Source organism: Plectropomus leopardus, chromosome 4, assembly GCF_026936395.1.
Source record: "Plectropomus leopardus strain MGB_pleo_1.0 chromosome 4, ASM2693639v1, whole genome shotgun sequence".
In the NCBI taxonomy this organism is placed as follows: domain Eukaryota; kingdom Metazoa; phylum Chordata; class Actinopteri; order Perciformes; family Serranidae; genus Plectropomus; species Plectropomus leopardus.
This window is the reverse complement of record NC_142179.1, coordinates 17,938,801-17,951,465: the sequence shown is the minus strand read 5'-3', so window position 1 is coordinate 17,951,465 and position 12,665 is coordinate 17,938,801. Positions and strand designations below refer to the sequence as shown.

At 39.5% G+C, this 12,665-nt stretch overlaps 1 protein-coding gene across 4 annotated transcripts in view; it reads left to right on the top strand.

Annotated features, from left to right (window-relative positions):
- agtpbp1 (ATP/GTP binding carboxypeptidase 1) overlaps positions 1-12,665 on the top strand; it is a 52,033-nt gene that overhangs the window by 29,498 nt on the left and 9,870 nt on the right. For all 4 annotated transcript variants that reach the window (XM_088076678.1, XM_042487649.2, XM_042487648.2 and 1 more), the window contains 13 exons: positions 776-876; positions 1,910-2,026; positions 2,554-3,335; positions 4,214-4,297; positions 4,470-4,559; positions 4,810-4,958; positions 5,180-5,267; positions 6,588-6,732; positions 7,301-7,451; positions 8,561-8,741; positions 8,954-9,083; positions 10,260-10,391; positions 11,332-11,508. In XM_088076678.1, the coding sequence (XP_087932804.1) occupies positions 776-876; positions 1,910-2,026; positions 2,554-3,335; positions 4,214-4,297; positions 4,470-4,559; positions 4,810-4,958; positions 5,180-5,267; positions 6,588-6,732; positions 7,301-7,451; positions 8,561-8,741; positions 8,954-9,083; positions 10,260-10,391; positions 11,332-11,508 (2,327 nt within the window). The remainder of the gene's footprint in view (positions 1-775; positions 877-1,909; positions 2,027-2,553; positions 3,336-4,213; positions 4,298-4,469; positions 4,560-4,809; positions 4,959-5,179; positions 5,268-6,587; positions 6,733-7,300; positions 7,452-8,560; positions 8,742-8,953; positions 9,084-10,259; positions 10,392-11,331; positions 11,509-12,665) is intronic.

The following is a 12,665-nucleotide window of genomic DNA, read 5'->3' as shown; positions in this document are numbered from 1 at the left end:
CATCTATATTCACTAAAACATGACAGTGATGTCAGTAACCCAGCCATGGAGAACAGTGTAGCACAACAACCTACTGCTTCAGCTTCAACTTGTCAGTGGGATCACCAGTAGAGCTGCAACGATTAATCGATTAGTTGTCATCTGTTAAATTAATTGCCAACTAAATTGATCAATTAATCTGTTTAAGTCATTTCATTTTCTTAAATGTGAATATTTTCTGGTTTCTTTACTCCTCTCTGACAATAAACTGAATAGCTTTGGGCTGTGGACAAAACAAGACATTTGAGGACATCAGCTTGGCCTCTGGGATCGCCATTTTTCACCATTTTCTGACATTTTATAGACCGACAGCTAATCGATTAATTGAGAAACTAATCAGCAGATCAACAATTAAAATAATTATTGGTCGCAGTCCTAGTCAGCTCAGTGTATACGAAGAAATAAACTCAACATTTCTTCTGTCCTTTAAATCTCTCACTCATCTCTGAATCATGGCTGCTCACATCTTTTTGTTAACATTTCCTCTGTTGCTGTCATAGCAATTAAACTCAGTGACCGAAATCAGTTGAATTCTACCAGTCTGGTTATGTGCCAGCCGTACGCACACCTTAGGAAAACAATAAACTCCCAGCTTGGGCAAAAAAAAGTAAATTTTTATGTTAATGACAGTCAACTAATAATGTGTGTGTGTTTGTGTTTGTGTTTGTGTGTGTTTGTGTATGTGTGTGTTTGTGTGTGTGTTTGTGTGTGTGTGTGTGTGTGTGTGTGTATACAGTGGATGATGTGGTGGATGAAAGTGACGATAACGAGGAGACAGATGCGGACACAGAGAACGAAACCGAGAATGAAGAGGATGAGAAGGATCAGGGCACTGTGGTAATAGTCAGCCCTCACATGCACACACAGTATTTCACACCACAACATTAGGTGTTGCACTGATGTTCAAAATGTTGAGATATTTTTTTCTGTATGGAAGTTGTGTTATTAAGAGTGAGTATAGGCCAGAGTGATTTACATACTTAACATTTTAACAGCATTTTGGCATTATGAACGAACTTTACAAAGTATTTCGTATAATCCTATAATATAATTGGCCCTCATAAATGATGAGAATTCATAAAAGGAACTTTTGGTTAAATCATTGCATTAGCAAAGGGTTATTAATATTGGGGACATTTTCATTGTTTATCACTGAATCTCTATAGATCATGTAATTTGCTAATTGTTTCTCATTATTAATGTATTTCTATTTCTGTTTTATATTTTTAGACACTTAACACACAAAGAAAAACATACATATTTAAAATGTCCAAATATTCACATACTAGTGCTAGTTGTTTTAATTATACTGGATGTCTATTCTGTATTTTTACGTACTTTGTGTTGTTACTCATTTCTACTTAATATAATTTTATGCTTTGTATCAGAATGACTTTAACAAACCACAGTGTCCCCTTGGGGATCGATAAAGTATTTTTGATTTTTTTTTCTGATTTGAGGACTGATTCTTTCCTCTGCAGTTCTCTTTATTACCAGCAGAGGGCAGTCATAACTCAACAACTCACCAGACAATGTCAGACACTCTCATATCACTCTGTCAAACATGTCAACCATGTCTGATACGCACTTACAGTTACTGATTTAATCAAAACCTTGTTTCAGCAAGGCACTCCCAGATTCCAAGCATGACAAAATCCCCTTGAAATTAAGCAGATTCACAAAATAAATGGGTTTTTGTGTCACTTTTATTTTCACATTAGCTGCAGTTCTTTTATCCCCTTGTATTCCTGTTTCTTTTTTCTAAGATAGCAACAGATTTCATGATAGCACAAATACAGCTATACAGCGCACAGTCTGAAGTGTTATAGTTAGATGTTTTAGTTTGCTCCTTTTGTGTCTTTTGAATCAGAATGATGACATAGAGACGGACCTAAACAAGCTACATCCCAAAAAGAGCCCCGGTCGTCCATTCGAGGAGTTGAGGGTCTATGAGAGGTTCTTCTTGGAGCTTTCTGAAGACTTCCAGGTCAGTAATTTGTCCCCATGTTGATAAGATTTCAGGGTAAAAAATAACTTAAACTTAACTTATCAATTTTAAAACATGTAGATTGGCGTATTAATTAGTAAGCTCATGACTGTGTTAGACAGTGTGTTGGCACAAAACTCTATTATTTAGGTATCTTTTTAACATGGATTGTTAAATTTGATCTTCTTGGCTCAATGTTAGCAACACTCTTGTGTTTCAGAATGATTTTTTAGGAGAAATACATTTTTAACAATATGGTAACAGAGAAAAATCTGGTCAATCAAATTTATCTTGATTTTCTTTATTTTTATTTTCTTTTTTAATTCCATGGCTTCTTATTTTGGCTTAATTTGTAACATTATATTATTATAATTGCACTGCGTTTAATCACATTTTTTTCTTTTCCCATGCATTTTTCCTTATTTTGTTTAATTACTTGGAGTGTGTGTTGTTCTTTGGTGTTTTGTTTTCTCTAACACAATTATTTTTTGTTCTTTTCTTCTGATTGATTTATCTTAATCCTACAGGGTTATAACTTTGAATCCTCAAAGAGTGCCTCTACCACATCATCATCATCTCTCTCCTCATCATCAGCCTCAACTCGATCTACTCGCCCAATCATCGTGCCCACAGCTCAAGCCCTGTCCCCAAAGCATGTCCCCACATCGAGCTCTCAGGGGGATTGCAACCTTACAAAAGGACAACACACCCTGCCATCGCCCTCTGCGCCCACTCCTGCTCCCCCTACTCCTCTAACACCTCTAGAACTGGATGCCATACACCTCAACAAGGACCAAGACAAAAAAGAGGAGGCCCACATTCCTTCCCCCGACACACATACGACATTGTCCTCCCTCGTCAGGCCTCCTTCTCAGGGGCATAAGTTAGAACAGGATCTTGCACATGTGTTGGAGTGTGTCTCTCTCGAAGAGGAGAGACCACTGAATACAGGAGAAGAAGGAGGAAGGGGAGTCAAGCAAGAGGGATCCCCAGTCAATGCCACAAGACATATACAGTCTCCTCTGCTCTTGGGGGGCATCGCTGCTCGTCGTGTTGGAGGAGGAGGCAGTAACTGGGGTTCAGACTGTGGCTCAGAGGGAGCAGAGGATGAGGGAGGGGAAGGAGCAGTTCTGGAGGTGCCAGACACGGCGCTGCTCCTCCCGCTGCATGACCCCGACCTTTACGTGGAGATGGTGAAGGGAACATGCTCCGTACCCCAGTACGCTGAAGTGGCCTACCCAGACTACTTCGGCCATGTAGCCCCAACATATAGGGAGCCCCTTCAGGAGAGAGTTTATGGTGTACAGAGGTGAGGCATTTTTATGAAAATTGTAGTTTACAGAAAAAAATAGCATACAATCTGCACACAGATTACACAGATGTACCCAGATTACAAAAGCTAGGAATAAAATAAAACTACAAAGGGGAAATTAGCTGATCCTTTTTCAAACGTGAGTTATCATTACACAACATCCATCCATCTGAATGTACGTCACCCAGCTTTATTTCAGTATGAGAACACGAAAATAAGGCACACAGGCCGACTCTCCAACCTCTCAACATGAGAAACAGGCCTATTAATTGATACTTTGATACTCTATTATTATAGCCATTGTAGCTCAGTTCTCATGCAAAGAAAGAAAGACAAGAAAAAGAAATAAGCAACAGACAGCATAAACTATGAAAACAGCGCACACAACTGCAGTGTACTGTAGTATTTTTCTTGCCAGAAAGATTAAATGTACCCAGATTTAAGCAAAAAGTTTTGATTTAAAATAATTTGAAACTTGTCAAAATCTTTGACATACCCTTCAGATAGAGTGCTGATTTGTGGGGCTCCATACAGACCTTTTGGAGCCTCCGTAATAGTGATGTTTTAGTAACGCTTTTTCCGAGGACAAGTTGTGAGTCAAATTTCCAGGCACAATTTGAGAAAATAATGTAGATGCAATCATGTGGTTACATTCTGGGGTTTTGCATGGCAGTCCAAATTGGCTTTTCAGTCTAAATGTCAGTTGTGGTTTATATGTTCAATTTTGCTGTGTAAATAAGGTCATGGTGGTGGGAACAGGCATTTCCTATAGTTTATTCCATTCATCCTCATTAATGAACAATGTTTTTAAAGACAGATATATTGGTCCATCCACTATGTTAATTATGATTTTGTTTTTGGGTCTCATCCTGTAGGTCAAAGATATTCCAGGACATCGAGAGGTTGATTCACCCTAATGATATCGTGGATAAAGTAGTTTATGACCTGGACATTCCCAGGTGAGTCCCTCTTACTGAGTCTGCTTACCTAAAACACTTCATACTTTAAAGGCTAAATAGAGCTAAAATTCTGACAAAAGCTACAGTTTTTGCTTTTCTGATAATGACAAGAGCTTTGACATTCACATCGCTGATTAGTTCAATCTGTCATCCCCATTTCGTTGTGTTTCAGTTGTCCTGTGATCGAAGACGATGGTGAATCACTGAAGTTCAACTCTCAGTTTGAGTCTGGCAACCTCAGGAAGGCAGTTCAGATTAGGAAGTAAGTATTTATTATCATATCAGCAACAGGAAAATTAGTATGTGTTCTACAGTAAGATGTGCAGTATACATTAAATTGTCTTTTATGACACTATGACATTGATAACATTTAAAGCCGTGCCCAACTATATTCAACGTACTTCTTACCTCATTTTTTTCTCAGACATTAGATCAAAGTGTAAGTTCTGTATTGTTTATGGTTGATGGTGCTTGGGTCCACATTTACGGTTTACGTTGTGGTGTTTTTGTAGATATGAGTATGACCTTGTGCTGAATTCAGACATCAACAGTAATCATTACCACCAGTGGTTCTACTTCGAGGTGAGCGGCATGCGCATTGGAACAACCTACCGTTTCAACATCATCAACTCCGAGAAGTCAAACAGCCAGTTCAACTACGGTGAGATGCACAAAAACATCTGGATAAAACCAAACACCCAAATGTTTGTCCTTCTCCATTTGAAGTAAAGAAGATTTGTATGTTGTTGTAAATATTACATTCAATAAGAGTGCATTACATTTTAAGGCCTGTTGAGCTACAGTTAGTCTTTCTGAGATTGCTGAGCATCAGTGCACATTCTTAGCTTTAGTGTGTTTGTCTTTCTCCTTGTGTGCGTGCAGGCATGCAGGTGCTGATGTACTCTGTGCAGGAGGCGATCAGTGGCCGGCCTCGCTGGGTCAGGACCGGAATGGACATCTGTTACTACAAGTAGGTGCAAAAACTTACTTTTGAGAACTGCCACAGGTATATGAGGCAAGAGCACAGTTTTCATGCAGCATACCAGTTGTGCCATATCGCAGCTACTGTGCTGTAGTTTATTTATTACCTAGAATATTTATACGTTTTATATACAGTAGCAGTAAAGTTTGACTAGTTAACAGCTTGCTACACTGACAAAGTTATTAATGTTCTCAGTGCTGCAACATTTTTGAAGCATCATTTGGAAGGGCAACGTTTAGAGGGAAAATGATGACACACCCTTTCTTCTCAAATGTTTCACATATTTACAAAAAGCAGTGCATATACCATGGTACATACAATTAGTGGCCATTATATAAAATGGACATGGACAATCTTAGGCACTTCAATGCAATTGTTTTGCCATAAAGTCTTTTTCTATGATGCCTATAATGTTCAATTTTAGGGTTTAGTTTCAGTGTTTAGACATTGTCATAACAAACATTAGAGAGATAGAATGTTAGAAACACATATCACTAAAATGTAGTCCAGACCAGTACAACACCATCCTAAAGGGATAGTTCAATCCAAAATCAAAAGCACATATTTTAGTTCCTACTATTAAATTTTGTGCTGTTTGTCGGTCTTGATGGTTTTGGTTTGAGTTTGAGTGTTTGAGATATCAGCCATAGAGATGTCTGCATACTCTTAAAAAATAATCAGACTAGATGGCACTCATTTTGTGGTGCTCAAAGTGGCAAAAGAAATACTGTTGGAAAAACTACTATTGCCAACTACTTCCATAATATTCAAGTGAAGGCAGACATCTCTATGGCCAACATTCACACCAAAACAGTTCAGATTAATAAATAGCACAAAAGGTTAGAGGAAAATATCTCTGTCCCTTTAGTCTTTAATCTTGTCAGTAAACTCTTATTTGAATTCACACATTTCTGAGAATATCACCCAAAATTAACATCAGAATCAGACTTGCTGAGTAGGTTTTCATATATATTTAATTTGACTTAATATTATTGGGCAAAATGATAAACTTAACAAGAGAAAATAATAAAAGCAAAAACATAAATGTGCAATAACAAATATAAAAGCTGCACAGTTTGTGCAGGAATGTGCAAAAATATTATTCACAGCATGAAATATGAAGAATGTGTACAATGTATATAGATAATCGTCCAACATTATAAACTAGGTAGAATTCATGGCAAATGTTGTTGTACTGAATTGCAATAGGTTGTACAGGTGTAACTTATAAAGTGGCCATTGTGTGAATGTGTTACGAGTCTTTTATTTAGTGACATCTACTCATGAAATGTTCGTCCTTCTCCGTAGAAATCACTTTGCAAGGAGTTCCATTGCTGCTGGTGGTCAGAAGGGAAAGTCCTATTATACAATGACCTTCAGCACAAGCTTCAGCCATAAGGATGATGTCTGCTACTTTGCCTATCATTACCCATATACATACTCCACTCTCAAGGTAGTATTACAATATCATTGTTGCCTGTATTGCAGAGAACATTAGCATTTAGTATTGTACATATCTCTGCCCTCCTCTTGACCATATTGTTTGGTTGTAATGGTTTTGCTCCTGACATTTTACAGCAAACTCTTACCTCGTACAGTAATTATTACTCTATTCTCCTGCTGCCAAACCTCCCAAACCCCCAGTGTGACCCCAGATGCAGCTGCCTCTTGATAGAGTTTAGTTTATGTTCTCTTGTTGTATCATTTATACGTCCTTCAAATGTGAGCTCAGATTACTACTGTGCTCTCAAACTACTGTGCACTCATTATGTCAATAGTTATGTTTTTATAATTACGTTTTGTCTGCCTTTACCTAGAGTGACTATGCAGAATTGCTTATAATACAAGCCACAATAACGAATCTCAGTCTGAGTCATTTAATCACAAAATGGCCTAATAAACAGCTAGTGCAACAATATAGCAGTCAAATGTTGAGGGCCTAGGAGGGATGGGGGCTTAAATGGAAATTTTACTGTAATGCAAAATGTAAAAACTGTTATTTTTTGTTCTGTCATTATCAGATGCACCTGTCCAAACTGGAGGCTTTGAGGACACCTCAGATCTACCTGAGACAGGACGTCCTGTGTCAAACTCTGGGGGGAAACAGCTGCCCTCTTCTCACAATCACTGCCATGCCAGAGTCCAACTCCAATGATCACATCTGTCAGTTTAGTAAGTACATCACTGTGGGTCTGTGTGCATGTGTCTTTTATTTGCTCACCATCACTCTCGTAACTGAGAAAAAAACAATGTCAGCTGCAGGAATTTTCTATATCCTGGAAAAACTGTAAAACCTGTAAGATAAGATAAGATTAGCCTTTATTGTCTCCCTTAGGAGAAATTTGTCTGGAATAAACGAGAGACCCAGGCCACATGGCCATACAAATATACAGTCAAACTACAATTAACACACTGTATCCTCCCTGGATCCAAACATTACAACAAGAGAACACAGGCGACGCGATCACACACACATACAATCTGACTACAATTAACCCACAGTATCCCCACCAGTCCATACACCCCAAGCACAATACCCTAAATTTCATGGATGCTCTACAATGATAATGACACTAAAGTGCTATAAAGTGCTATACAAGATTATTGCACAATTGCCCTACACCTAATAAAAGCGGAAAAAGTGTTCGCTTCTCCAAATTGCAAAAAAACGTTGTATAAATAGCAGTGTGTCAGGTGTAGGAGCGCCTGGTTTTTGAAGGGAATGGGAGATGACCGTCTGATGGGTTAAAATCTTGATTACGTGCTGTTTAACTAGAAAAAAAAGTAGAGTTGGTCATGCCCTAAATGCACTTGCACCATGCACTATAGATGGTTTAAATAGAACTGCTGATCTTGGGGGTCCCTCTTACCAGCCTTTTTGAGTTTCCAACCACATCTCATCTATTTTTTTTAGCAAACTGAGCACTTAAATTATTTTCACAAATGATTATTTTATAGTAATTTTAGTTAGTGAGAGATTCTCAGAACCTTTGTAAAAGCTTTGTGATTCCTTATGTTTGGCTCTTGGATAATTCTCAAAAATGTTTTGTAAGTATCTCAGCAATGACTGACAGAAATAAAATATGTTGTTCTCTCTAATGCTTGTAAGACCATTAGGGTGAATATGATGAATGGCAGTGCTTCCCAAATAAGTTTTCCATCCACAGTGGTTCACTGATGCTGTTTCTCAGCTGTGGAAACTTTAAATGGAAGAAACTGTTTCTCTTTCTCACCACTCTGTTTGTGTTTGTGCTGTGCTCTCCTTTCTTCGTAATCTTCAGGGAATCGTCCGTTGATCTTTCTGTCAGCCAGAGTGCACCCTGGAGAGACCAACGCCAGCTGGGTAATGAAGGGTACCCTGGAGTTCCTGATGGGCACCAGCCCACTGGCAGCCAGCCTGAGAGAGGCTTACATCTTCAAGATCGTCCCCATGCTCAACCCCGATGGTGTTGTAAATGGAAAGTAAGTAAAAGGAGTCTCAAAAGAAATGAACACGCACTCACAGCTTTCAAGTAGATGCATACATCTGCTGATCCTGGGCCTGCACGTTGGTCACAGCTTTATTTTTATTAACACACACAAAATCTTGTCTTGAAGAATTCTCCAGCTGTTGCTCTTCTTCTCTCCTCCACTCTGTATCCTTCCCCTCTTATGCCGTCTCCTTTCTGCTGTAGTCATCGTTGTTCTCTGAGTGGAGAGGATTTGAATCGCCAGTGGCAGAACCCCAATCCTGAGCTCCACCCCACCATCTACCACACTAAGAGCCTGCTGCAGTACCTTGCACACATACAAAGGGCACCGCTGGTATGACCTCTAATTAACTGGACTTAAATTACTTTGGGGGCATTTTGCACTTTGCTGCATCATCTGTCATGTGGGAAGAATAAAGAGTCCCTCCTAGCGTCTTATTAACGTTGGTGCTATTTCTCCTGTTCAGCTGCAAAGTCTGTTTGGCTGCATGTCCACTAAATTTCACATCCATAAATCACCATATTAGTTTTAAGACATTAATTCAGTTTCCATAAACAACAGCCTGCTTGGCCTCTGGACTAAACTGTGTGTCAGCAAGTTAGATATAATGGAATATTGCTTTTATGGGAGATTTTTTTTACTGTATAAAAGGTGATGACTTTACAACACAAAGCACAAAGCAATGAGAGGCTGCTTTTTGAAAAGAGACTTGAGAACATGTCTTTTTAGATATATGAGCAGTAATCTTTATAAACTGCATATGCGTGTATAATCTGTAGGCAATAGGATTTTGGTATCAGGAACGTTCTGGTCTCTGGTCTTTAATTGCATTCTGAGTAGTACTGACCAATCACGTTTTTGTGGGCTTTCATTGCATGCAGGTGAACAGTCTGTGTAGAGAGCAAAAGAAGTGGAATTAACTGGCTGAAATGCATTGGCTACCATCTGTCTACCATCGAGTCCTTAAATACTCAATAATAATTTAACACAGTGGCTCAAATATGGAAATCTCTTAAGATGCCCATCCCTACTGTGAATAATGTTTGGTACACAGTGGAGGAAATCTTGGCCCGGATATCTGCTGGCTACTCCAAGTCTCCTGAAATATTGGCCGTTGCCCCCAGAGGCTTTATTGTGGTCAGGCAATCCAGTAGTAGGTTCTGAGATTGAGCAGTAACACTGCTGTTCATTTGATGAAGATACAGTTAATTAATTTGAGATATAGTATCTGTTCCTGTTTATTTGTACTTTGGGCATTATTTTTACATACCCATCTAAACAAGCCTATAAAAATAGAGGAAGAGAAAATAAAGCCAATTTTGGTTTACTGCAATATGCTTCCTAATCTTAATCTTCTCCTCCCTCTTTTTCCTCTGTGTGTGTGTGTGTGTGTGTGTGTGTGTGTGTGTGTGTGTGTGTGTGTGTGTGTGTGTGTGTGTGTGTGTGTGTGTGTGTGTGTGTGTGTGTGTGTGTGTGTGTGTGTGTGTGTGTGTGGGCATCTATGCACAGGTGTTTTGTGACTACCACGGTCATTCCAGGAAGAAAAATGTGTTCATGTATGGCTGCAGTGTGAAAGAGACAGTATGGCAGTCCAATATCAGCGCTACATCCAGTGACTTACAAGAGGACCTTGGATACAGGGTGAGAACACACACACACACACACACGCGCGCCCAAACACACACACACACGCACTCCTCCTTGCAATGTCGCTTTCTCAGTCTCTCCCTCTGTTTCAGATTACTGTTCTCACATCACTGAATAATAATTGCATTGAACTCAGTACAAAGAGATCAGCTTTATTAAGTTTCAAAGAAAAAGATGCTATCTGAGCGCCTTTATTTACATCAGCACATATCTGTCCTGTATAGTGTATGCATTGAAATCCACTTCCTTTATCCCCCTCTTAATAACAGATTGAAGTACCACTTTACATTACCTTGCAGCACTTTTGCACATAAAAACTGTCAGCCTCTGAGCTTCACTTCTTGTTCATATATAAACATCCCTAACATCAGGTAATGCATCGTGTTTGGAGTTACCTGCATCCTGTTCATCTTTCCCTCTGTGTCATTGCTTTGGATTTCATTATTCTGCTTATCACTAATCTATTAGTCTGCTGTGTGTTTAGTCAATAGTATGTGTTTCAACAACAGCTCTTATCTGACAGACATGTTCGAATTTGTTCTACTTTGGTAATTCTGGTAATTCACCTTGAATTGTAGTTTGCAGTGGAGGAGAAGTTTTTCTTTCCATTCACCAATCAAGCTGGTCAGGTCAAGATCAGTTTGTTGTTTCTGTCTGCATTAGGGAATGCAAAAATATTTTCCACTCAGCAGAATGCTTATAAAGATGGCAGAGTTTCCTAGTAGACATGTTGCTTCAGGCTACGAGCCCACAGCAAACATTTTGGAAAGCAGCAGTCAATACTGCTGCTTTCCCAAGCAACAGCTCTGTACATAAGCCAGTTGGACACAGTTATTTGTCCCTACTATAAACTGTACTTCATCATCTGCCCCCAGATGCACTAATGCACACACACCTACACAAAAACACTCAAACAGCTTAATATGTTTTTCAGGCACTGCCTAAGATCCTGTCCCAGATCGCCCCGGCCTTCAGCATGGCGAGCTGTAGTTTTGTTGTGGAGCGCTCCAAAGAGTCAACCGCCCGCGTTGTTGTGTGGAGAGAGATAGGAGTGCAACGCAGCTACACCATGGAGAGCACGCTCTGTGGTTGTGACCAGGGCAAATATAAGGTAGGTGTGGCTTGTTTTGTTTATACGGTATGGACACACAAAAAAACAGCTCGATGTTGGTTTAACACCGACAGTACTCCCTTTATGCAACATCTAATGTTCTTCTAATGTCAAATAAGGGGAGAAAGAGTGATGGAGAATGACTTGGATATACTTGAGCTGGGGGTGTTGTAGTTCATGATCAGCGCCTTGAAGACAGAGTCAGCGATTCTGGATTGTTGATATTTGAACTCAACACTCAATGAAATCACCCCTACACCCATCAGTGCTCCTTCAGAAGCTCCCTCTTATTGTCCCTCTCGCTCCCTTTATCTTCCTCACTGTACTTCCATGGCCTTTATGTATCCTGTGCATGAGCTTAGCACATAGCTGTGCCTTGGCCCCCTCCTTAACCTTCCATACCAGTAGATGGCGTTCGAGGACACTCCTATTCATCATTTAAAACAGGAAGCCGAGAGGCTGCCAGTTGGCACATTAACAACACAACCCAATGCTGAAAGAACAAAGCATATTTACTGTGCGCCAGTGAGCAACACAACCCATTAGGAAGCATTTCTGTTAAGAGCTCAATGGTTGAAGAAAAACAATCGTATCTCATAAAACGAGTTTGTTTCAACTTCACTCCCTTTTAACTTTTGTGTTTGTTTACATTTTTCACATCCGTTCATCTTTTCGTGTGCTGAGCTGAACAGCCAGTCATAATGATTTCATTTACCGACGGGCTCCACGGCTGCCACCACCGCCATTAATCAGTTAATCTGATTATTATTTTCTCATTTTATCTCTTAATTTTTCTTGGTCTATAAAATGTGAAAATGATGAAATATGTTAATCAATGTTTCTCAAAGCTCAAGATGATGTCCTCAGATGTCTTCCCCACAACCCAAAGGTATTTAGTGTACTGTGTCATAGCGGAGTAAAGAGATAGACTCACAGGAGCTGTAATCAGAGTTTGAACTTTTTTTCCCATAAAAAAATCACTCAAACTGATTAATTATCAAATTAGTTGGCAACTGATCGATTAATGTTTGCAGCTTGCAGAATTGAACCCGCGGTTGCTGCAGTGAGGACGCAGCCTCTGCACACGCAACGCCTGTCTACCAACTGAGCTACTGGGTGCCTTGTGTGTATGCTTGTTAATGAGCCACAGGGTGTGA